This window comes from Manduca sexta, chromosome 15 (genome assembly GCF_014839805.1).
Source record: "Manduca sexta isolate Smith_Timp_Sample1 chromosome 15, JHU_Msex_v1.0, whole genome shotgun sequence".
NCBI classification, from domain to species: Eukaryota; Metazoa; Arthropoda; class Insecta; order Lepidoptera; family Sphingidae; genus Manduca; species Manduca sexta.
Genome location: NC_051129.1, coordinates 11,563,411 through 11,587,680, shown reverse-complemented (window position 1 = coordinate 11,587,680; position 24,270 = coordinate 11,563,411). Strand labels below are relative to the sequence as shown.

The 24,270-nt window shown below is 35.1% G+C and overlaps 1 protein-coding gene across 1 annotated transcript in view; it reads left to right on the top strand.

Moving 5' to 3' along the window:
* The window catches only part of LOC115454601 (ring canal kelch protein), a 49,810-nt gene extending 34,072 nt beyond the window's left edge, over positions 1-15,738 (top strand). Inside the window, 1 exon segment of the mRNA XM_037438981.1 lies at positions 15,558-15,738. Within this exon segment, the coding sequence (XP_037294878.1) occupies positions 15,558-15,738 (181 nt within the window).
* The last annotated feature ends 8,532 nt before the right edge of the window (positions 15,739-24,270 follow it).

The following is a 24,270-nucleotide window of genomic DNA, read 5'->3' as shown; positions in this document are numbered from 1 at the left end:
ATGGAAAAATCTTGGTAAAAAGCCATTATTTCTCATGGAAACAAATTACAGTCATTGTTGTGGTAAAAGTACACAATAGTATTTACCTTACAAAAGGATCGCACTAGAAAAATTTAAATTCAAAGTCAAGTTTCTCCCTCTTTTAAAATTTTTCCGTGCCTGTGTCCACAATCATGTAATCTGTATTAAATGTAACATCTTTTTTATAAAATGATTGTGAAGTGCGATAAACTCTGAATTTTAAAATACTCTTAATCAGTATTGCAATCTTAAATCTTACATCCACAGATATGAAAGGAAATTACTAAATACACATTGCGTCATCCGAGTAACTATAATATTAAAAAATAAAGTTCCCTTATAGGATACTGGGATTTGACCGCGGTTTCGCCTTCGTGAAAAGACTTTTCCGCTTTAAAAGTTCCTAAATCACTAGCGATCCATATGTATGATGCCAGCGCCATCTATTTAAATAACTAGATTAAAAATTAAAACTATTTTCCAATTGAAATAGACTAGGCTCTCTGAGTACCAAATTTCAACAAAATCCGTTCAGAAGTTCTGCGTTTCCTTCTAACATACATCTAAACATTTTCACAAACTTTCGTAATTATAATATTAAGATTATACTAAGATAATACTCAGATTAAGAATATGGGGTCCTGCTAATATTCTCTGATACCTTTATTTATAAAATATGTACGCATACGTGAGGCAATGGCTTTAGTCGCGTAGACCGCAACCGAGGGGCAACTGGTTCATTCACATTTCCCCGACCTGCAGTTAAATGTCCATTGAAATAAACACACTACAATAAAATATTTCCCCAACCTTCAGAGGAACTCTGAACCTTATTTCACAGTACAAGTACGTCGTCACTAGACAAATCGGGCGATTATAAATAGTTATTACTTGTTATACCTGTAACAGAAATAGCAAATCATTCCATTCATTGTTTATTCTCGTTTTATTCAGAATTTGACATCATTCGTATGATAGTTGGTAAGCGCGTAGTGCGCAAGCGTTTAGTGGTCATGCGTAAGAGACCACGTGTCGGGACCGTCGCGGGACTCGACGAGATCCCCTGACTCATCGCAGTAACGTGCAATCACTTAGCACGATTACAACTAGGGTTCCCACCCGGCCTTTATAATAAAGTGTTGAACGTTATTTCCTGTAATAGAACTCTTTACATTACAGTGGCGAATGGTGAAATTTTCCGAAAGGATACCCGATACAAAATAGAAGTACTAATTATATGCATATATGCGGTTTGCAAAACGTTCAAATAATAGTTAGAAATTTCACGCAAATTATGAATGGGAAGCCGGCAGGAATCGGGTTATATGGGTCCTTCCCCACTGATACTTTATGAGAATAATAAATTAAATGAAGATGTTTTATTTATGATTTGATTCCTTTGGGAGATTTGTAAGTATTATTGCGTAAAACAGCACCAAGTACCTATTTAATCAGCCTGATGATATATTTTTAAATTTTATGCATTAATTTAATTTTTTTGTCGATTCCCACCACGTCATCATTCACGGAGAGGGTTTAAATTTTGTAATGAAAAATACAAAATGGCGAGACGATAGAAATAAATTGTCTTTGAATCTTATAGTTTTATTTGTCAAACGTAATAAAAAATATATTTGTAAGCAAAATAATAAAATAGTACTTACTAATTTTTAGTTTTGACGCCATGTTTTTTTTTTACCTTTAATTTACCAATGTACTTTGTCCAAAAAGTAGATGGCAACCCTAATTTCAAAATGTTCCTCAGATTCGATAAGTTAACGACCCGTTGTGTGTCATATGGTGAGGTCAGGATTTCAGCGTAGATAGGATCTGTTTTGGACATAATTTTGACAATGGTTGAACTTAGAGGATTATCTAATGGTAGTGCGCATTATTATATATATATTGTTATATTATATTACTATCTATATATGTAGACAATATATGCGTAACATGCGTCAGCCGTCATGATGACGCATCAAAATGTCAAAAAATATATCGTGTTGTTTTTTTTAATCTATGTGTCGTGTCAGTCAATCCTAATTTTTATTGTTGGAGATATCAAATTTGCAAAACATTAAAAGGACAATCTCATAAAATAGTGTCTATTGTTTTCGAATAAACATGTAAGATGTGATATAATGTGTAGGTAATCTTAACAGAGGCCTTATTCTCTATGGCAGTGTAAATACGTAATATGGCCGTGTTACTTTAGGTATCTTTGTGAAATTAGCGTGGAATGATATTCTACTGTTTTGCGTTGTCAGAATAACGTGTGGCGTATAGAATACCCCTACTTGTGTAGTATAAACTTGAATAAAGATTTTCTGTTGGCACTTAATCTTTAATTATAGCACAACGACATTATAATTACTGTAAATAATTATTTACTGAAATATCCTTAAATTTATGAATGACTATATAACGGTGCAGTGCAAGACACCGGACACTAACAGTCCCACTTATTAAAAATTCGCAAAGCTATGCTTATTAAAACACAAATTAACTCGATCAACTGTAAGTCAAAACCCGCCATCTTGCCTCTTAATAAGGTTTAAACTAGGAACCGGTACTATTTTGGACAGCTATTTAAACAATTCTTAACCACATCTTAACACTAAAAAAAGTTTATAAATAAGACTGTAGGTGTAGACATTGACCAAGCCAGTAAAGATATTGCTCCAAAAGTAACAACGAACGTAAAAACCATAAGGATTGCCACAATACAAAATTTGTTAAAGTAAAACCTTTTATCTTACATACATGTGTGATGTGGGTACGTAGATGAAACGCGTGCACACACATATCATTTTTAAGTAGACCGTAATTTTATTAGGTCTCATTTAAAAAAATATATGTTACCTACATGTTACTAAAGGAAAAGTGCTGAAGGAAATGGCTCGAACAGTTTCAACTATAACAGTTATTCCTGTATAATTTATTTTTTGTTCTTTTAACTAATCTTCATGATAAAGATTCTTAGCCATAAGTTGTCACTACATAAACGTCACGCTTAAAGCAAAGTAACAGTCAATTTGATTGTTGTTGTCAATGAAGAAACTGGAAAATTAAGAAGCTTGGATAACATAAATTTAGAAGGGGGAAGGAATTACGTGTGCTTTTTCATCTTTATTGAAGCAGTCCTTGGTTGCATGTCTCTTATGTGTCATTCTGCTGTCTAGTAATAGCACGTTTGTGTGTCGATTTGAGAGATATAGGAACATGTAGTTACTGGCATTATGATGTTTAATTTCTATCGGACGTAGAGCCATGAGGCATTCTATAATGTAAAGTTCATGACAGCGTTTGATATTAATATATACCCTGGCGCTTATCCAGGCAGAGAGTTTTTCATTTCGTCATTATTTTATACAAAGCAGACGTTACTAAACGTTAAAATTTTGTTATTGTGTAAACAAGTGTCCATTTATTAGCCATTATTGCGGTGAATGGTGCACGTGGGTGGACAGACGTCATAGTTAGTACCGGGCTACGTCGCCCGTTCTAAGTAAAGGGTATTCTACGGCGTTGGCATCGTGCCTGGCCTATTATAATTGCTTTACTTAAGGATTGATGAATCGGATAGCAAATAATAAGACAACGTTGTTACAATTAATACATAGCTGAGATTTAGTTTGAGAGCGTAATGCGTATTGAAAATTTGGCTCTGATTCTGACGGTTTTATTAGAGAGCACAGGGAAATTCGACTCTGATTCTGACAATGATTTCAACGGTGAGAAGCAATATTATTGGACATCAGGATTAGAATAGTATCGACGTAAAGTTAATGCTTTCAAAATACAGCTAAACGACGGGATAAGTTACCAAGCGAGCGACTCGCTCGTCTCATTAATCTATTGTATAAAAATAACCGTTTGGCAGGTAAGTGTGAAGGCAGTGTTTGTTGACGGGACGGCTGCGGTTAACCGCCACTTGTGCAGCCTCGCCTGGCCAAGAGGCGCGAATTTCTCGCTAAGTATGCGCCGAATACAACCGACACACATCAACACTGTGAGATGGTAATTGCGCCATTGATAAACATGTGTATTTAACCGATTTCTTAAAATCATTGTGGTTAGTATAGAAAATACGAGATTAATTTAGAAACTACCGTTCACCAGTCACCGCTGGTTACATGTCAACTTACTTACTGACATTTCTTTTTGTCAAGTAAAAGGCGCGATTGATAATGATTTTATTGTTCTACTTGTCATGGTTGCATATTTTATTGAGGAAAAATAAATAATTGTAAATTAAATACGAGTAAATAAGTACTATTAATAAAATGTTATACATGTACAATTCACTACGTACTACCCAGAATATCAACTGTAAATGTAGCTTTCGATTTTTTTTAATTAGCTAATTGATTGATTAGATCGGAACTTCATCAGCCTTTTTTTCATAAATGAAAATATAATTAAAAATGGAGTTAGATGTTGTAACGTTAACTTTTCGTATGAACAACCCCTCAATCTGCCACGCGACCATGAAGGCTGCAAAGTTTTCGAAACGTCAGAAGAAAATTAAAATATGAAAAACAACGATAAAAATCAAGTACTAGTTTTATTTAGACGTCACATTCGCTATATAAACTAAGCCAACTAACTTAATCGCTATATAAACTAAGTATAATTTTCATTTTTAAAAAAGCGGCGATAGCCTAGTTGGGTGTGGAACGGACTGCCAAGACGAAACAGGGCTGATATTATTTATTTTTATAATTTTCAGGCACGAGCGAATAATGTCAATACACAAAACAAACGTCACGACCAATTAATTTAATAATATTTTGATGGTAAGTGCAATCCAAATATATACTAATATGTAAAACTAAACAGTTTGTTTAAACTGTTAAACCCTTTGATTTTTTTCCATAATACGACGCAAAGATAATATGCTTCTGTTTTAAAGAACATTGAAGGCATTAACATATAGACATCGGAGATAATTGTACAACTACATTATCCACACTAGAATTATTGGAAATAATGAAACGTGCCAACACATAATTTACTTTAATTGTCCCTGTTTCTGTTTAGTATCTATTGCTATTTATAAGCAGGCGAGATGATGCACATTAAACGAGACATCTTGTCTTGCTATTTACTATATAAATTATCATACTATATACTATATAATCATTATTGCTACATGTTAAAATGTTTTACTCTATAACGCTCTACACGCGTGTCATAAAGTTTGTGATATTGGGGAAACCACTTTAGCATAATACTATAATGATGTTACCATAACTACTGACATGAAACACATATAATTAAAATAATAAGTGGGTTTTATACAAGTAGGTGTGTTGAATATTCATGTTTCCCACACAAACCAAACGATTTGGTTTTTTGCTTTTCAAAAATATCATTTGTTCAACGTCTTGGGTAGTAAACGTATATTTTTGGGTTTTATTATTTTTTATATTGGACAGGTGGTAGGACTGGTCTCTCATATACGAAGGTTTGGCTGGGTAGGTATACCGCAATGTCTATTTCTACAGTCAAGCACCAGTGCGCATGCTCTATTGTGTTCAGGGTTCAAGGAATTATGAGATCAAACATTATATTATGTCTTAAGATGAGGATCGCAGTGGGATACTACGCTTTATACTTTAAAAGTTCTGTGTGCCGTCGGTACGGTTTGTGGGTGGTAGAATCGCTTACCATCCTGCCTGGCTTGCAAACTAGAATACAAAAGCGCCAAACATATACAGTTATAAAAACGTTAAAGTAAATTACCCAGGCTTGTGCGCACGAGTGGATATCGATAGGGTTTTTAATCTAAAAAAGGCATAAATAAAGTATTAATTTCCTTAAGGAATCAATTATTTTAATTATGATTCACAAATATAAGAAACTAGCGACCCGCCCCGGCTTCGCACGGGTGCAATGCTGATACTAAATACACTACAGAAAAACTGTGAACGTTGTATATAAAAACATAGCGGCCCGCTCTGGCTTCGCACGGGTATAACATAACAAAATAACAGTATTTCTCCACTATTCAATGGATTTTATTATTATACATATTAACCTTCCTCTTGAATCACTCTATCTATTAAAAAAACTGCATCAAAATCCGTTTCGTAGTTTTTAAGATTTAAGCATACATAGGGACAGAGAAAGCGACTTTGTTTTATACTATTTAGTGATGATACATTTTTAGTTCGATTTATATATTTATTTCTTCTACAAAAGCGCGAAACGATAGTCGTCAGTATCATAATGTTATTATTATTATATTGTTTACAATATTTGATTTTTCAAATCTTTATTGGTAGACTTGTAATTTGTTTTTATTTATAAACTAGATGACCCGGTGAACTTCGTATCACCTACATACATTTATTATTATTATTCATCGTGGAACGCAATTTTGCCATACCAATACGTACGTTATCATTATCTGTCTCTCGCTAGTCGAGAGTACGGTTTACGCGTGCGGTAGCTTGTCGCACATTTGATTAACTTCGACGATCAAAGTCATCTTCTCCGTGGGATTTTGCGACAATAACAATAAATAAAGTTCTCACGCACTGACAAATTGATGATAGATTTTAATAATAGTCTTGAAATGTATTTATTTATTTTCTATTTTTAAGAACCCACTGACACTTTTACACTTTATTTATTTCTGAAATGTTTTGTATTTGAACAAAATAAACCAAAGAAATCGGACCTCATATTACAACTATGAAACAGACTTATTTCTGAATACATCTATGTATATGTTACAGTTCTTTATTTCTAAAAAGAGAAAAGACATGAAATGTTTGACAGGTAGGAACATTTTGTATTGAAAACTTATATTGTCGTTTTTAGTATTTTCCGTTATTTATTATTTATGTTCGTCACCGTTTAATCCATCCCTGGACTTCCACAAATAATTCAAAACCAAAATTACCCAAATCTATCCAGCCGTTCTTGAGTTTTAGCGAGACTAACGAACAGCAATTGATTTTTATATATATAGATATCGTACAATGGAAGACAGTTTAGTGAAAGCGGAAACCACAAATTATTATTATAAAACTTATTAATATTTTACGAGTGACACTTGACATGTTGACTACTATCAGCGAGCGTTTTCGTGTGGTTTAGAACATAAAATATTAATAGATTTTATGGCACTTATCGTTTACACACAATTGGCTACTTGACACTTTCTAAAAATATTTTACAATACACAAAACGTTTATTTTATACCTTTCACATTTGTTTTCCTTGAAAAATAATATCTGTTAGATCAAAACATATTTTTCTTCATTGAAATGTCCTACCAAAACGGTTGGTTACGGGAAATATTGAGCTGTGACGTCATATTACAAGTAATTCGTTTACTGTACGGCTGTCGAAAAAAACATAAAATTAGACTTTATTTCATGCCTGTTAAGGGCGTTCCTAAAATTACGACGCTTAAAACTTTAGCATATTTGAGAGGAGAGTTTTAAGCTCTGTTACTGTGTGTGAGAATGAAAATGCACAAGACGTTTAGCGTGCCAATTAAATTAAAAATTCTAGTGGCATAACCATATCTGAAATTTAAAAACAATCATACTTAAAAAAAAAATATAAAACCATATAGGCCAGGCTATTAGCATGGGTGGCACGCGCGCCGTGCCCGGTCGACATTCGTCATACGGATTTCAACTTACAAATGCAATTAAAGCCAAATTAAGTGATTATCTTTTTTATTTGATACGTTTTAAAATTGTATATTAGTGCAGTCGTGTTAATATTATAAATTAATATCCGTAATTTAGATGTCCGTACAATATATAAATAATCGAGAGCTTCAACTCTCGATTATTCACTGACCAAGAATTTAAACTAATGATGCGTCGAAATACGGCGCATGACCGCGTGCGAGACGCACGCGCGCACCTCGCGCGACTCGCGTGCCGTTACTGCAACTGTATGCTCGTTTCTTTACATTATAGTTTGCATAAGCACGTGCGCTGCGTGCAGTTCGCATGCACCACCTGCAGTTCTCTACTTAAACACCTCTGCGCGCGTAGACTTGCTTTTTTATTTTTGTATTTAATTAGTTTAATATTTTTGGTTGTCCAAACTTCGTATTAAATATAATCTACACCGTAAAAGATTAAGCAGAATTTAAAAAGGTAATTTAATTAGTTAACACTCCTCCACTGTAAGGCGTCATAAATAATAAACAAAAAATATAAATATGTGATTCCCATTTTGAAGTTATTTAATGATTATGTTTTGATTACGTTATGAAGGTCATGGCGCCGCGTCACGCCGCGCCGCGACGTGCTAGTACACGTATCGTTCTGCTGTCAAGTTGTGAAACAGTTGTATTATATGTGGGTTATTCCAATTAATGTTAAGTCAGAAATTGATCTTACGTGGATGGTACAGCTAGCGACACGCCGCACCGGTTTCTTCTCATCGAAAATTCCGTAATTTGTGAGTCATGTGTGCGTTTTTTCTCCACGGCGCGGCGCAGCGCGACGCGTGGCTCTAAGCGACGCGCCTTTTCTGAGAAATCTAATAAATCATAGTGATATTGGCCTTTTATTGAGCCCATTTTTTGTTGTGTAGGTTATTGCACTATAACAAAGGCTGAGGGTCGATAACATAATTAGAAAACGCATTCTTAAAAGTGTAAGCTAGGGAGCTTTTTGATGTAATGATTAATGAATTGAGATAGAGTGGACAATGCCAGTGTGCGATAGCTGGGAGCGTCATCTTCCAATGTTTACATGCTCACATCAACCTTATCTGTATGGATTTAACGTCACCCACTGACTACGTCTAATGTCACTTTTATGGTATTCACACGGTCGATTATCATGTATTGAGGAGCTTGATAGTGCGGCTTTTGCCCTAGGGACTAATTTCGGAAAAAGATTGACTACAAATCGATTTGAATTGTTAAAGACTGTTTTGTATGAGTCAATCTACATTTTTTGATCTCGTAATGTGCTAATTATAGACAGTGTTCAATAGTACCTATCAGAAAAGTGTATTTTCCTCAAGGTTGGTATCTTGAAGGTATTGTTTTTATAACCTCTTGTTTTGTAACTCTGATATTGATGTTTTTCCAAAGTAACATGACTACATACAGGTCCAAACACGTTGGTTGTTCAAATATCATTAGCAAGAGAAGTTTTAGAAGTTGCAGAAGTTGCAGTGGATAGTCTTCAAGATATCTTGCTAGATATGCATTGTGCAGCGCGGTGACTGATTCCGAACTAAGGCAGTACGACCACCGCAATGTCCGTTTCTACTGCCAAGAACTCTACGAGCATTGTCGGGTTTCGGTTCGAAGAACAATGTTGCTAGTGTAGTGTAACTTGATAATTAACTTGACCATGACTTAACATCTCATGTTTCAGGGCGTCGAGCGGTGTGCAAACTCAAAGATCGTGTGGTATTGCTGCTGTCTATGAGCAATCCTGTCGTTAACCAACAGAGCAGAGTCTTGTTCATCTTATTATTTAAATAATATGTAAACATAAATATTTATATGGTACATAATAAATATTTACCGGTTGTGTACTGTACTCGCGTCTATTTTTAACTCACACGCATTACCCAAGCTTATTTGTGTAATGCAACAGCACCGTTTATATTAACATCTTGTTTACAAGTTACAACGTCTTTGTTATTATAGTTATTCTTTATTAACTTGATCGTAAATTGACGTTGGAAGATACAAGCAAAATGATATCGCGATAGCAAAATAGGAATAGAATTTTTAGAGAATGCTTTTTGATGAGAGGGGTACCGAACAATGGGTTCACCCGATAACAACATAAACAATAAAGTATAGGTTGTAGGTAAACGTCAACTACAAAATGAGCATTACAGCTTGTTTTAGACGGCTCAGGATTTGTTCTCTGATCATCTTTTGTTTGTCTGACATATTTTTGGACCTCTATCAACTCATCTGTCTACGCTAAATGAGTTTGTCTGTTTTTATTGTGTAATATATGGTACGTGTCCTAAACAGTTTTAAGATATAAATCATAACACACCCAAAAAAAATATAATCTTGGATTTTCCAAAATAGTAATACGTCATAGTAAACTCGTTCGGTATGAAGATCATTGTCTAGTGAGTCGACTGAGTGACACCAAATCTTCCCGTAATCCCACGTAATATCTTTCGTTTTGTATTTACCTAGCCACTGAGTTTCGCAGGACTGAACTCCAAATTCTACATGCATTCCATTCTATACACTGACCCGAGAAGCAAAACAATCGAGGGTAACTTAAAAGAACACAGAAGCAAGAAAGAAGCCTTTAAGAAACTGACTATGAAAAACTGGAGACAAAATTTGAAACGAAATCTAAAAAAACCAAAACCAGATAATACTTTGCATACAAGGAAACTAATGGCGAACAAAAGCGAAGAATAGAGATATCTAGAACAAGCTGGCTTTTTCCCTGACAAGGGGCAATAATCATTGAAAATAAAGATTGTAGTTTAATACCATTTAAATTCATTCATAAATATATTTGTTTATTGTGTACTTCATTAAATATACATGTTATATGTTTATGTTGATCAGACGTCTTCTGCCTGTTAGTTAATTATTTGTCAATCGATAAGCATAACTGGTTCATGATCATTAACTTATGTCACAATTTCTTTATGCAATATTGTTTTCTTTTTTATTTTTTGTAAAAGATCTGGAAAATAGGTTATTTGTCATTTGTAATTCATAACCGTCGCTTAACATTTTGGAGAAAGTAAAGGTGTAGTAGAATATATATGAAATAGATGTGGTTCGAATAAAGAGTGATCAGGACTACAAGGCTGCAGCAAGCTTATTTCATGTTATTGTTCTTGTGAATTTGAATGGCTAAGCTGTCACGAAACGATTTTTGTGAGATCATCCGTAGCTGGTGAAGTTGAGCCATTCTCAGAAACAAATCATAATACTCAACATATTTTATATTTAAGAATATTAACAGTTTGCAACGGAAACTATTTAAATATGCTACAACATTATAAGAACTCTAAATAGGTTAGTTTTTTGTCCTCTCTTGTAATAATATTTAGGCTAAAAGGTCCCTATGAGTAATACGACGGCGCGCCGCAGGTCACGTGCGCCCATTCACATCACCATTCACCGCGGCGTGTCGGATCATCATCAATCCGATCACACTACTCGCGCTCACCACCTCTAGGATGGAATTTTTGTTCTTACTTTTGCAGAAGCGTGTAGTTTTGGTGGTAAAATTACCTTTTATGCATATCCTATTACTACTTTCAATGATATAATTAGTCATTATGACGTGTGTTAGTATTGTTATAAATAGCACTACAGATATAATGAGCGGGGTAAGAACTATAATAGCAAGTATTATAAATATAGTAGTATAATACTTGCTGTTATAATAAGGAATTGCTCATAATGATATCAACACTTCATCCTTAATCATAAATGTTATAAGTACACCATGGAGCGCTTCATTCTTGATGTTAAGACTAAAATATATCTATCTGTTAGTGTCTTTATGGGCCCATTAGCATAGTTAGGAATTTTCAGTTAAATGTCAGTGTATTTGCTGCGCTGTGGGGATACCTAAGGGGATATAGGTGCGAATGTATTTTTGTATGTAAGATTATTTCATAACCCTGAGACGACGCTGCAAAACCCACACAGCAGGTGTAGAAAATGCCACGAGATTCAACAGAACTGGACGCATCATGTATGTCGAATGCATCCGGAAAGTTGGTGAAGGTAATTAAAAGAAGGTCGTAGAAACCAGGGATTGCCAAGGACAAAAAGTAGAAACAACCTGGATGCATTTAAACCAGGATACGGGGATATTGCCGAGAGGTCGGAGGAATGGGACGAAGAAAATTCGGGCTTTTGCCCTGCAGCTAAAAATTTTGATATATCAGGTAATAAAAGAGATAGCGATGTAGTCTAGTGCGGAGTAAATTAATATTTTTTTTTTTTTTTTTTACACTTTATTGTATATTACAATTGGCGGTCTTATCGCATTCTGCGATTTCTTCCAGACACCCTGAGAATGGAATGGACAAGATGTGTGATATAATAGAGAGGTGTCGACTACAAAGGAAAAACAAAAAGAAATATATAATATTTAATATATTCATAGGGTTTAATTTCCCACGGTGCATACTTACTTCTAACTTTTCCTATATGTATCAATGCGTTTTTTTGTGTTTACGACCAACCTAATTTGGCCGGATAAGGTAAGGAATCTGCCCACTACACCGTTTCATATTATCACCGTGCTAGGATCGTGTCAGACAAAAAAAAAACTTTGTAATGAAAAGTGTTCACTATGCCCACTAGACCGTACTGCCACCGACCAACACCGTCGCGTGTCATGTACGGACCGTCAACAATAATTTTTAGTAGGAATATTTTGTCGAAGCCGCTATGATCCGTGCATGGCCCGTAACGTTGTCAAGCGGTTATGCTCGAATATGACATGCTGTTAATATTTTCTAGTGAGCATTGTAGCCTGTGTCGTGTGTTTATAGTCCTGATACGTTTATAGCACGGTCATGGTATGATCCGGTTATGTGGGTAGACTCCCTAAAAGGCTTATTTGTTACAACGGAAGACGGAAAACCCGTGAAGGAAAATCAAAGTTAGTTTCTTGTAAACATATCACGATAAAATAAACCTGAATCATCTTCCATAGAAATACAGCTTGCACAGAACTTATTCGGTGTCAATTGTGAATCGTTATAATACAAGTTATAATATGATAATGTATTAACTTATTTTATATGAATCTATATCATATAATACTTTTGCTCGCGGCTCCGCCCACGTGAAGGAGTTTTCCGGAATATTTTTTTTTTCGACTTACTTGATAAGTATTATTATATTATGGACAAGTTACACAAAATCATTAGAAATTATAGCCTATGTTTTATTCTGATGTTCAACCAATATTACTGTAAAGTTTCATCCAAATCGGTTCAGAAGGTTTTTCGTGAAAGAGGAACAAACATACATCCATACATCTATCCTCACAAACTTTCACATTTATAATATTAGTAGGATACTTTCTATATTGGCTATATTGATATGCGCTGCAATAAAAAACCCTAATAGTTTAGTGTTGAGATGAACTAACTCGAGAAGGAGGTCGCAACCCGCGCTTCCTTTTGTTTTTTTATTATTTGGATTTAATCAAACATGTTTTGTTTTAATGATTTTCATTTGTCAGATAAAAGGACAGGTCCAAAAGCTTTTTATTGCATAAAAACTCTAACAACATAATTTATATATATTTGATTTATATATATTGATTTTTTTTTATTTTGACCTCCGATTTTGAGATTTATGAAAATTTAATTTACTTAAATATTACATTTAAAATGAATGCTTCGAAATAAAAATGCTCCATATTAGAAAGCAGCTCCAAAAAAAGTAAAGTTGTCAAAAATCTAGTTTATTTTTATCTGAGAATAACCGTGAATGACCACATTTTATTATCATTATTTTAGTTGCATTAGTACGATATAACTCTACTTATCGTTTAAAGTTTGTAGTTACAAATAATATAAATAAAATGTCATCGTATACGCAATTCGTTGTATTTACATATTAAACAGCCTTCAATTTTAAAATAACAAAAGCCTTTGACGCACATTTCAACGATCAATCCCTTTAATCTGATGAGTGTACGATATTCTAAGAACGTAAAATAAAATGTAAGTAACTATTTGCGTAGGTAACTCACTTATTAAATATTTTATCATTTTGTGTTGGGTTATATTGACAGATTAAACAAAAGATTTATTTGAAAATAACTACTCTTACTACTTGTTTCGAATGTGGTATAAATATGACTTCACATTTTAGGTGGGTGATAATTTCTCTTAATCAGTAATCTGGTGGTAGTATTGGGTCGAATATATTTCGGGCCCGAATGAAAAGCGACCTTAAGTCAAGCGCACTATAACTTGAATCAAGTCGCGCTGGGCAGACAGGCCGGCGCGGCAGCTTCCTTGCGAGGAACGTCACGTCAATCGTTGCTCGACAGTAACGTCTCTTCCTTATATTTGGATAGGCATTATCGAAGGTAGTTATTTGATCCGGAAAAAAGGTCTCAGATCTAAGGAAGTATTTCCTCTTATAAACAATAGTTTGAAAGTTGGTGTCGGTGAGTCCCCTGTGGCCACGCGTATGACGTCACCGCTCACCAACTGACTGATCCTGACGTATACGTCGTACGTGCTTCCACTCGCAATGAGATTACATTTACCACGGATTGGTTGTATATTTGATTAACATGTTAACCTTTCGTGATATGTTATTTGTATTCAAAGAAATTTAATCAGTAATTAATTACTTGTCAGTACTATGACTTAATAATACTGTCTTTGATACATTTATCATTCAGTTAATAATTGCGACTGAGTTTTTTTAGTACTGCACTTTTGAAGCAATCTTATATTACTATTAATATAAATGTAAAAGTTTGTGAAAATATTTGGATGTCGGTTAGAAGTAAACTAGGAAATAGCTAACCAGATTTGGAAAAAAAAATGGCACCCGGCTTGACCATGTCTTTAAATTACACATGGGCTACTTTTCGTTCCAATGTAATTTGATCACATGCGAAACAATATAATTTTTAATCCGATTTTTTGTAGATGGCACTGGTGTCGTCGATGCTATGAATCGCTACAGTATTTTAGGGACTATTGTAGTGGGACAGGAATTTATTAAGCATGGGGAATAACGTCAGTAATAGAAGCGAATCATCATTAACATTGAGTAATCATTAAAATGCACATGAGGTGATACCTACTATGAGAAGATGCCTAATGTTCGTTTCTTTGAAAAAAATGCCAATGTGGAATTACCACGTTCTGGAGTATCCGCCTATTTGTGTTCAGGCACAGCGACCTAACCTACTAACCTGATGGTAAGTGGAGTCCCTACTCCTACGCCAAAGTATCAACTAACGAAAAATATTTATCCTCGCCAGTCGACACCATTATGCCGGCCTGTTGAAACCGAATATGTACTGGCTGATCCTTGAGTGCATTTATTAAAGCTGGTGACGTGCCCTACTGTGGACATCAATGATTTGGGTCTCTTGGTCTTATAATGACTGACACTACCCACTGCACACGCACAAACGATCGTCTGCCAGTTGGCAAAAGGCTCAGAGTTAAAAGACTATCTATATTTAATTTTAGGGTGTGTGAAGTCTATCAATCCATACTAGGCCAGCGTGGTGGACTAAGGCCTAATCCCTCTCAATGTTAGAGGAGCACAGTGCCCAGCTGTGGGACAGTATACAGGGCTAATATTATGTATTATTATTACTAAGTATATAAAGTATATAAAGAGAAGCTGGCAGGAATATGGTTATATGGACCCTTCGCCACTAATAAATGAAGAATACTGTGTAAAGAATGTACAACTTACAATATGTATAATGTACTTACACATCTATAATCTTTATATTTTTTAGAATGGCATGTTATGGGCCAGATAAATGACCCAGCTTAACTTACTTTACCTATAATGTTTTTTTTTTGTATAGTTGCCGTGGTTGTCGCCCGGGGTACCCTGTTAACGAGGTACAGGCGATCCCCCGGCTTAGCAACTACGGCTATGAAGAGTTGGTAGGCCCTACCGTTATCACCGAGGGTACCAACGGACGGTGCGCTGACGACCCGCTGCTATCCGGTCTCACGGTCTGGGAGGAAGAAGGGAGGGGATAGAGTGAAGGAAGAGAAGAGGAAGGATACGGAGCCTTATAAGATAGATGGAGGGGAAATATTCGCGAACCCTTATAGGCTTCAATGTGTGTTTACAACCATGAGGTACACAACACTGAACTGTGTCCCTAGGGTCGCGACAAATAGGCCCCCATGCATGGGCGTGCATCTGGTGTGGAGACCAAGCGCACAAGAATTGCCTCGGGGGAGGGGGGGGGGGGTTGGTGAAATAATTTAGTTTTTGAGAATAATAAAAATAAAGACCGCGCCTACAAACACGTCACGTAAAACAAACATGACGTGTAAACGCTGTTTGGGGAAACACGCTGCCAGCGTAAGATAAGGAATATCATTATTTTATTGTGCAACATCATTACATTTGTCTTGTAGTAACGTAGTTTGGGAAACTTGAGACGACCTGGATTCAATACAAATACATTTGTTGCAGTGATTGATCGTTAAAGAATGTACATTTTAAAACTGGAATTTGAAACCTGTGAACACAAGTTTTACATACATTACTGTCTTATTGTTATACTGTGAGTATATATTGTATCGTGGTTAAAGATACATTTATGCATGAGATAAAACAGGTATGCAAATGAGGTGATGAACAAAATCATGACGTTGTTATAACGTATAAATATATTTTTTTAAACTATATGATACAAATAGACGACATTTAGCAAGAAATTTATGAGGAAACTAATATGTAAATTATGTTTTTTGTAAGTTTCTATACGGATATTTAAGTCCTCGAGCTAACTGTATGAATTAAGAATATAAAATAATTATTTAAATACTTATTTAGGCATTTTAATGATAAAAATAGCATTTCGTGGTTTCTGTAGAGAATACATTTTTCTTGAAAGTAGTCCTTTAAGTAAAATTTACTGCTAAATTATTATATTATAATCAGAAACTTAAACAACAACCAACAATTTTTAAAATAATAAAATCGTGCTAGTTAAATAAAAATATTTAATTATTTTGTTATTTTTCATGTTTTGACTATAGATAGGTAAATGTTACATATTATGTTTAAATGTTAAAACGGTCGATGGACACAAGGAAAGATATAAAACACATAAATTACTACATTCTAAGAAGAAGAGACGTCTTATTTTCCAATGACTAATTGTGCTACGAAAAATACAATATTAAATTGTACCTTCTCTACATTATTATAATGTCAATATGCTAAAGATGTAAATCCTGTGCGGCTCAGATGTTGATAATAGATCAGATAAATACATTTCATTATTAATTCTATGAATACTTCAAGTATAAACAATTGTGTTTGATAATACATCATCTATAAAATGGGACAGAAATTAAATCAACAACAAATCTGCTCCTTCTACTCCATTAGTAAAAAAAAAAGCAATTAAAGGAACATAGATTATTCGTGAGGTTGAGAAACATTTACACTTCAGCCTTACGTAATGGCGCAGTGGCGGCGGGAGCACATGCGCGGCGTCGCTCTGTCTGGCGCGCCGCCGCGCCCCGCCGGCGCGATTAAATCATCGACACTGCGCCCACGCCGCGCCGCCGCGCGCGACCGCTAGGCGTTAATGGCATTTCATTTGTTGATGTAGTTTTTTTATTGATCAGAGTTTTTTGTCGTAAATAACCATGCCATTCCCATGATTTTTGCTCACACAACACCTAGATCCGAAACCAAAATTTGTAGATCGTAACATTGCATTTATTATAATATTATATTGGTAATTAATAATACCTACTAATTCTCCGAAATAAATGTACAATTAATTGATGTATGAGGTATAAATGGTTCAATCAGAATAAGATATCATCCACAAATTAATCGTTACCTATCCGTTTGTTGTTTGTTTATTGTCGGCATCAATCGGAATGTTACTTTCGTCCGTCAGACGTTAGACTCATCTTGCGGAAATGCGGTAAAGGTTACGGATAAACGCAAATATTATGTGCTTTTGGATACTCCGTTGAGGATAATGACGGTAACATCATCATAATGACTTACGTATGTAAGAATGACGAGGTAATCATGATATCGTCACTGTTACGGAGATTTAATAATGACGATAAAATTTACATTAATTAAATATTGATTCACTCCTGCGGTTTGTGTTTTGTAATTGCAATTAGATTTCCATTTATCTCGCCTAATAAGTTTCCTGCATTTTGAGTCGCATCGTTGTTGGACTTGCGCACCAAGCATTCCGTACAAACTTGTTGGTAAGTTATCCAAGTATATGAGTGCATATTAATAATTTTCAGATTTTTATTTACAAAACAACATAGTAAAACATTGCTTCTTATCAAATTTCATCATTATAGGTCAACGGGGAGTCCTATAAAGGTTTTGATTCCTTTATGAAATCGCAAAAATATGCGGTATAAATGGTTATATCTTTTGATCGGGTTGACGTACAAGTTTGTTTTTTCAGGGCTGTAAGAAACAGTAGAGCCGAGTATTTGATATAAATTTCAACTTGACTTGATTAACTTCATTTGATTCTGACGAAACACTCTGAGGTAGTGCCTCTGAAAGTTCTACCTACCCCGATTACATATTCAAGAAGACGGCTTTAAAAATTGTCGAAAAAACTAATTATTTCGTTACATGGAAGTCATATTCCTATCCCTTAAATAGAAATGTCCTTATTTAGCTAATGAAATTATGTGTTGCTCATAAGTAAATTGATATTTATAATCTTAGTTGCTTTCTTCATTTAATTTGTATATTAGCTATGATCGAAGTTTTTAAATATTTTTGTAAGATTATTTGACCAACCACTATATTGATTCCTGTAAAGAAATTGGGCTTAGCTATTGTGCGTACTGCCACACGTTCATTACATTTCGTCCTGTGATGAAGCGAGCCTATCTCTGTATCCCGCAGTCCAATCTCCGGTAAACAGGCACGTTTGATGAAACTAAAAATTTACATTTTCAGTTGTCACACGATAGGATTCGAATCCATATGAATTTCATTGTCCAAGTACGCATCCACCAATGCAATGGGGAATAAATGCCATAATCATGAGCTCATGTTATGTCATAATGCATGTAACATTGCACATGATAATGCGCAATGACTCATTATCTTAGACTACGGCGTGTCGCGACTATCAGTTTGTTACCTGAGGGATGGCCCCTGACTCACCGTGGATCTCCCACGTCGCGACGATCCGACGAATCCTTGTCCATTGTGCATTCCTGTAGCGTATGTCGTCTGACCATATTTCAAACGCGAGCGGGTGTTGCAAATGTGGAAAAATTGCAGGGATTTGTAATATTTTATTCACGCAATATAATCGCAGGCTTAAAATTACTGTTTTTTTTTTATAAATGTGTGTCGTCGGGTCGTCCTAACTTATCAATTAACTCATATCTTTCTTTTATTATTTTTTAAAGCTTAAAGTAGAAACTAATATTTAACTTAATCTTTTTTCGTCACTACTTATTCCGGTAGCTTTATTCAAATTCTGACTGAATTTTGATGACACACTAACACACATACGCCCATCACTTTTTTTCTTAAAAAAAAAAACAGATTATAATTTATGAATATGTTTGATACTGTTCAAAGTTTTATAATAAATTGTAATATTTGACACTGGCATCCCCATAAAGATGCGCATACGCAGTGCGTTTCGCCCACACGCATTTGACGCATGGCTTTAACTTGAAATCGACAGGTGGATCTAGCCAAAGGGACCGCCGGGTGACACACTACACCTGTCCACGCGATGACATGATTGACTAGGAATTTGGATAAACAATCGTACTATCTACGCTTTGGTTTTAATAATGAGGCGGCTTGGGCCGGGAGCGATACCCTGGATTCGATGTCTGGGCCCTATAGAGCAAGCATCGACTTAATGAGTCTAAGGGCACTACGAATAGACACTTATTTCGTGGAACACCCCACTCTATAAGAGACTCTATAACACTTAATCACTTGTTTGTCTTTGACTTTGAAATTATTTGATTATTTGAAACACTTGTCTTAATTTTATTCTTAAGAGATATCATTATTTATTAATTACCCATCTCATGTGGTTTTCAATGGGACATACAGACACATACATCCACTCACGTATTTTTTCCCCAAGGGATACTCAATGGCTCAACTGTTGCATCCACTTTCCGTCATGTGCCATATCGGCCATAAAATAAAATAAATAAAAATAAAAATGCTTTATTCATCACGTAGGCGAACATAGTTGCACTTATGATAAGTCAAGGTACATGAGAATATTCAATTATTACTTAATTAGATTAGCTTATATAAACAAAGACAATAAAATAAATGAAAAATATACTTAGTAAACAAAGAAGCCAGCTCGGGCTGGCAGGGAAGAAGAAATAAAATTATGTATGTATGTATTTTTAAATAAGCAATAAGGGAGAAACGCGTCGCGATCCTCACCGGTGAGGACAATAAAAGCCCTAACCTAGCTAACCTACCAGCCTTTCACTAACTACCTAAGCGATGACTACCCGAAGAAGAAAGGCAGAAAGAAACTCCGGGCTTTATTTTTGTCATCAATTGTCTATTCATTTATAATATTGTTATTAAATATATATATTTTTTAATAAGTCTTTTCTATACAAAGTCTGATTAATTATATAAGCTAATACACGCACATCACCGTAAAATTGCGGAGAAAATCCACATAAAAGTATTTAGCAATAACTAAAAACTAACGAAAAAAAACAATAATACTAAAAAAATTATAAAAACTATGAAACAGTCAGTGTACAGCGTGCATACGCCTACATTTACAAACATAATATTTTCATAAATTCAGACTTGTCAGGCCAGACTCCGGGCTGATATTGAGTAAAAAACCGAATATTATTTTGGTCGATCTGGCGATCGAACCAGTGATTAGCACAGCATTCCGAGGCAGTTAATTTGATTATTTTCGTATTATATCAAGATAAATATTATGTTTTAGTATTTTTCAAAACAATCCATGAGAATTATTTTTATTTATATTCAAACGTGTTTATTTACTTTACTGAACTTATCTCGGTGGTATTGTTAATATTTTCGGTAAACTGAAGTCCCGAATCAATCCCGAGATTAAGTACAATATATTTCATATCAAGCAATTTGCACTGCGTCGCTATTTTAAGGTTCATAATTCCCTGACACTAGCTACAATGAAAAATGCCGTTCATAATGTAGAGCATTTCACGCCCTTGCACGAGCACAAAAGTATACAAAACGGCACAATCTAACCCGCTCCTTGCAACACATGACTTAACTCGTCATATTTTGTAATTTGTAGAAATGTATTCACATCAAGGAAAGATCTATTGAAGTAGTGACAAGTTCTCGTCTCTTGTTTACGCATCACAAATTCTCTGTACTCATAAACAGAGTTGAGATAATCAAATTTCCACATAATTCACCAAAATTTTAAATGCCCATGTGCAATAGTTAAGTATGCAGTCGCCCACACACCTTGCGGTTAACTTTGGCCTACTACGGACCTTTTATTTAGCTCGTTTCTGAATCCCACGGTACCACAATACACGACAACTTAGACTGCAACACTATTTATGTGTGATGTGTCCGTTGCCGCTTTTGTGTTGCGGGTAATATTATTTATGAAACAAATGCTTCAATGGATGATGAAAAATGAGCAAACGACGTATGACTTATGAGAACTTAAGAACGCGTCACTGACCTAAGTTAGGCTTTTTCTTGGCCGGAAATTCCAAACATTTGTGCATATAGGTGCATGTTTCGTTGATGTAATACAAGGTGAAATGGACTTTGCAACGTATAACTTAAGGTGGTAATTTGAGATCTGATTATAAAGATTTGATACAGTTGTCACATAATGATAAATGCATGCTATTAGTGTTAATTAAATCTAGATTCATTCTAGTCCACACAATATGTGCAATTTGTGGTACAAAGAGGGCATGTAAATTAGGCACACAATTCCAAGATGTGCATTTGCCTTATGATGTTATTCGTGAAGGCTTTAATATTATGTTATAAGTAGTAGATCGTGAATTAAGATAAGGGGACGGTCCCTAAAGTTATCAATTTTTGCTAAGTACGTCCATATGTATATTATAATGTACATGTGTTTTAGTTTAAAATGGTTAGGAAGCGACACATTCATTATGTTTGCATTTCGCAAAGCTTACTATATATAAATGCGAAAGTTAGTAGAAATGTTTGGAAGTTTGTGAGAAGTAAACGCAGAAGCATATGAAGAAGAATGAAATTTGCCGTACGGATAGGTCAAGTTCTGGATTTATACATACACTACTTATATCCCGATAATTTGCTCTGATGGAAAACACTAGAGTTTTTAATTGGAATTTAACATGAACGATAAAGGGCGAGACCATTGTCATACTGGAAATAAATTTCAATTCTTGTCTCAGGTTTATTTCTACAGGGACTACAAGTCGTAAGACCACAATTACCCTTAAACCTTGTTTATCTCTGCACCACCTTAAGGTCGACTGGTAGAAAATGCCTTTGGCATTAAGTCCGCCTATATACTTCTCTGTATATAAAGTGTTAGACATTATAATAAAATTGTTTTTCGGTTAGACATTTAAATAAAACTATCAAAATATAAAGGTTTTAAAAACCGCGATAGGATCACAAAATAGTTTTATAATAACAATTACACTTAATTCTACCTCAGGTCTCAAAAACTACAAACTTTTTGAACATACAACACTCACACCTAATAAAAAAATGTGCGTATCATCATCAGTAGAAAATAAACCGCAGATTTCCGTTTCAAACAGGGCCGTGTGTCATCGGAGGCTTTCTGTCTGGCTGTTCATTCAACGTCTTTTTAATGGAATTACGAGTCATGTCACGAATATGTCGCCTATCTTGTGAAAGCTATGGCCGCCTAACAATACCGCCCAGACATTTAATTGATCTGGGGATCACTACATGACTATGAGTACTACAGTCATGTAAAGATAGCGGTCTGATTGTCAACCCTACCAGCATTCTACAGTTATCATTTATCTGACACTGGAACAATTAGGATTCCTTAATAGACAGGAATTCAACAATTACATCAATCTTCAAACCGGAATAGAACATTACCTTTAGAAATATCAAATATATGCGCAGCGGTACCAGGTATCTCTAGACAGACAGTCGCATTCGACACTTACCTATAAAACTCATGAGTAATCGCATCTTTTGAGCGGATTATCAGCATTGTGCAACGATAGAACGAAGAGTTCAAGTTTCTCTTTAAACATGACAAGCTGAAAACTGCAATGACATCGAATGAATCATAAGTTTCCCATCGCCGTGCAAATGTGGAAAAGTTAGTTATAGGTGTGGTACTTGCTTATATCGACGCATTTCATGCGCATTTTACAGCGCTTACTCACTATGGAATATTACCTGACAGTTATTTTTTGGACTTTGTGATCAGAATGTTGGGATATTTAAAGCAATTATTGGAAGTTAATCTTATTTGGGTCTAAAGTTGCTCCTGTGACATAATTATTTGGAATTGTTGATGGAAAATGTATTGCGTCTTATCAGGGGCACAGTTAAAAAGATGTAGGGATATGCGTTAGTTTGTGATATGAGCTTAAGTATATTACATAAACTGTCTATTTTAATTTAGATACTTGAGAGAACCATTAAAGTTTACGAGGAGGTAACATATTTACACAAAATATTAAATAACAAACCGTGTTTTACGATACAGACTGTTGGCCTAGTGGGAGAGGTCGCAGAGGCGTGAGTGCATCGCTCCGGAAGCTGCGCATGCCACGCCGCGCTGTCGCGCCGCGCCTTGCGAGTGCGCTTGCGCCGCCGCCCCCCGGCCGCCATCCCACTGACTCAGCACATTTTTGCTCTCATTTTGTATACCATATGCGTAAATAATTAAGGCGTGCTTATTGATAGAATGAGAAATGAACTGCGAAGTATGTGATGAAATAATTTCTTCATACGAATAAGGTCTACCTGACGCGACAGCTTTTATAACTTGTAAGTATTTCGTATGTGAGCTATTTCTGCGATGAAATAAAGAACTATATTGTTTTAGATTAAAGGGCGTTGCAGTTAATGTATTTACTAAGCGTTTTGGACTTTTCTCTCATACGTTGCCGCTGCCATAGAGCCACTGAAGTCAATTTTGCTTACAATAGTATAAAAAAAAAAAAAAAAAAAATGTTTGATGAATTGATTCAGTATACTCCCTCACATAAACTCGGCGACTATTTGTAGCCTAGTTTAGAATTTAGTAGTAAAGAAAAAGTCTTTCTTACCAATTAAATCTCTAAACTAATCTAATCTTAGGCAGTCGCCTAAGACGCTAAAAACTCTCCCGTCTTCTAAGTCTCATTTCCCCTCTAAAAGATATCAACGCGCCCACAATATTTATTCTCTTGTGTAACTATTCGCGCAGGTGAACCTTTAACAGTTAACATTTCGCTGGTTTGTTACTAGGTTCTATGTAATAGTTTTAGGACAAACTAATTTATGTATGCACATTATTCTATGTATTTTTAGTTAAACGT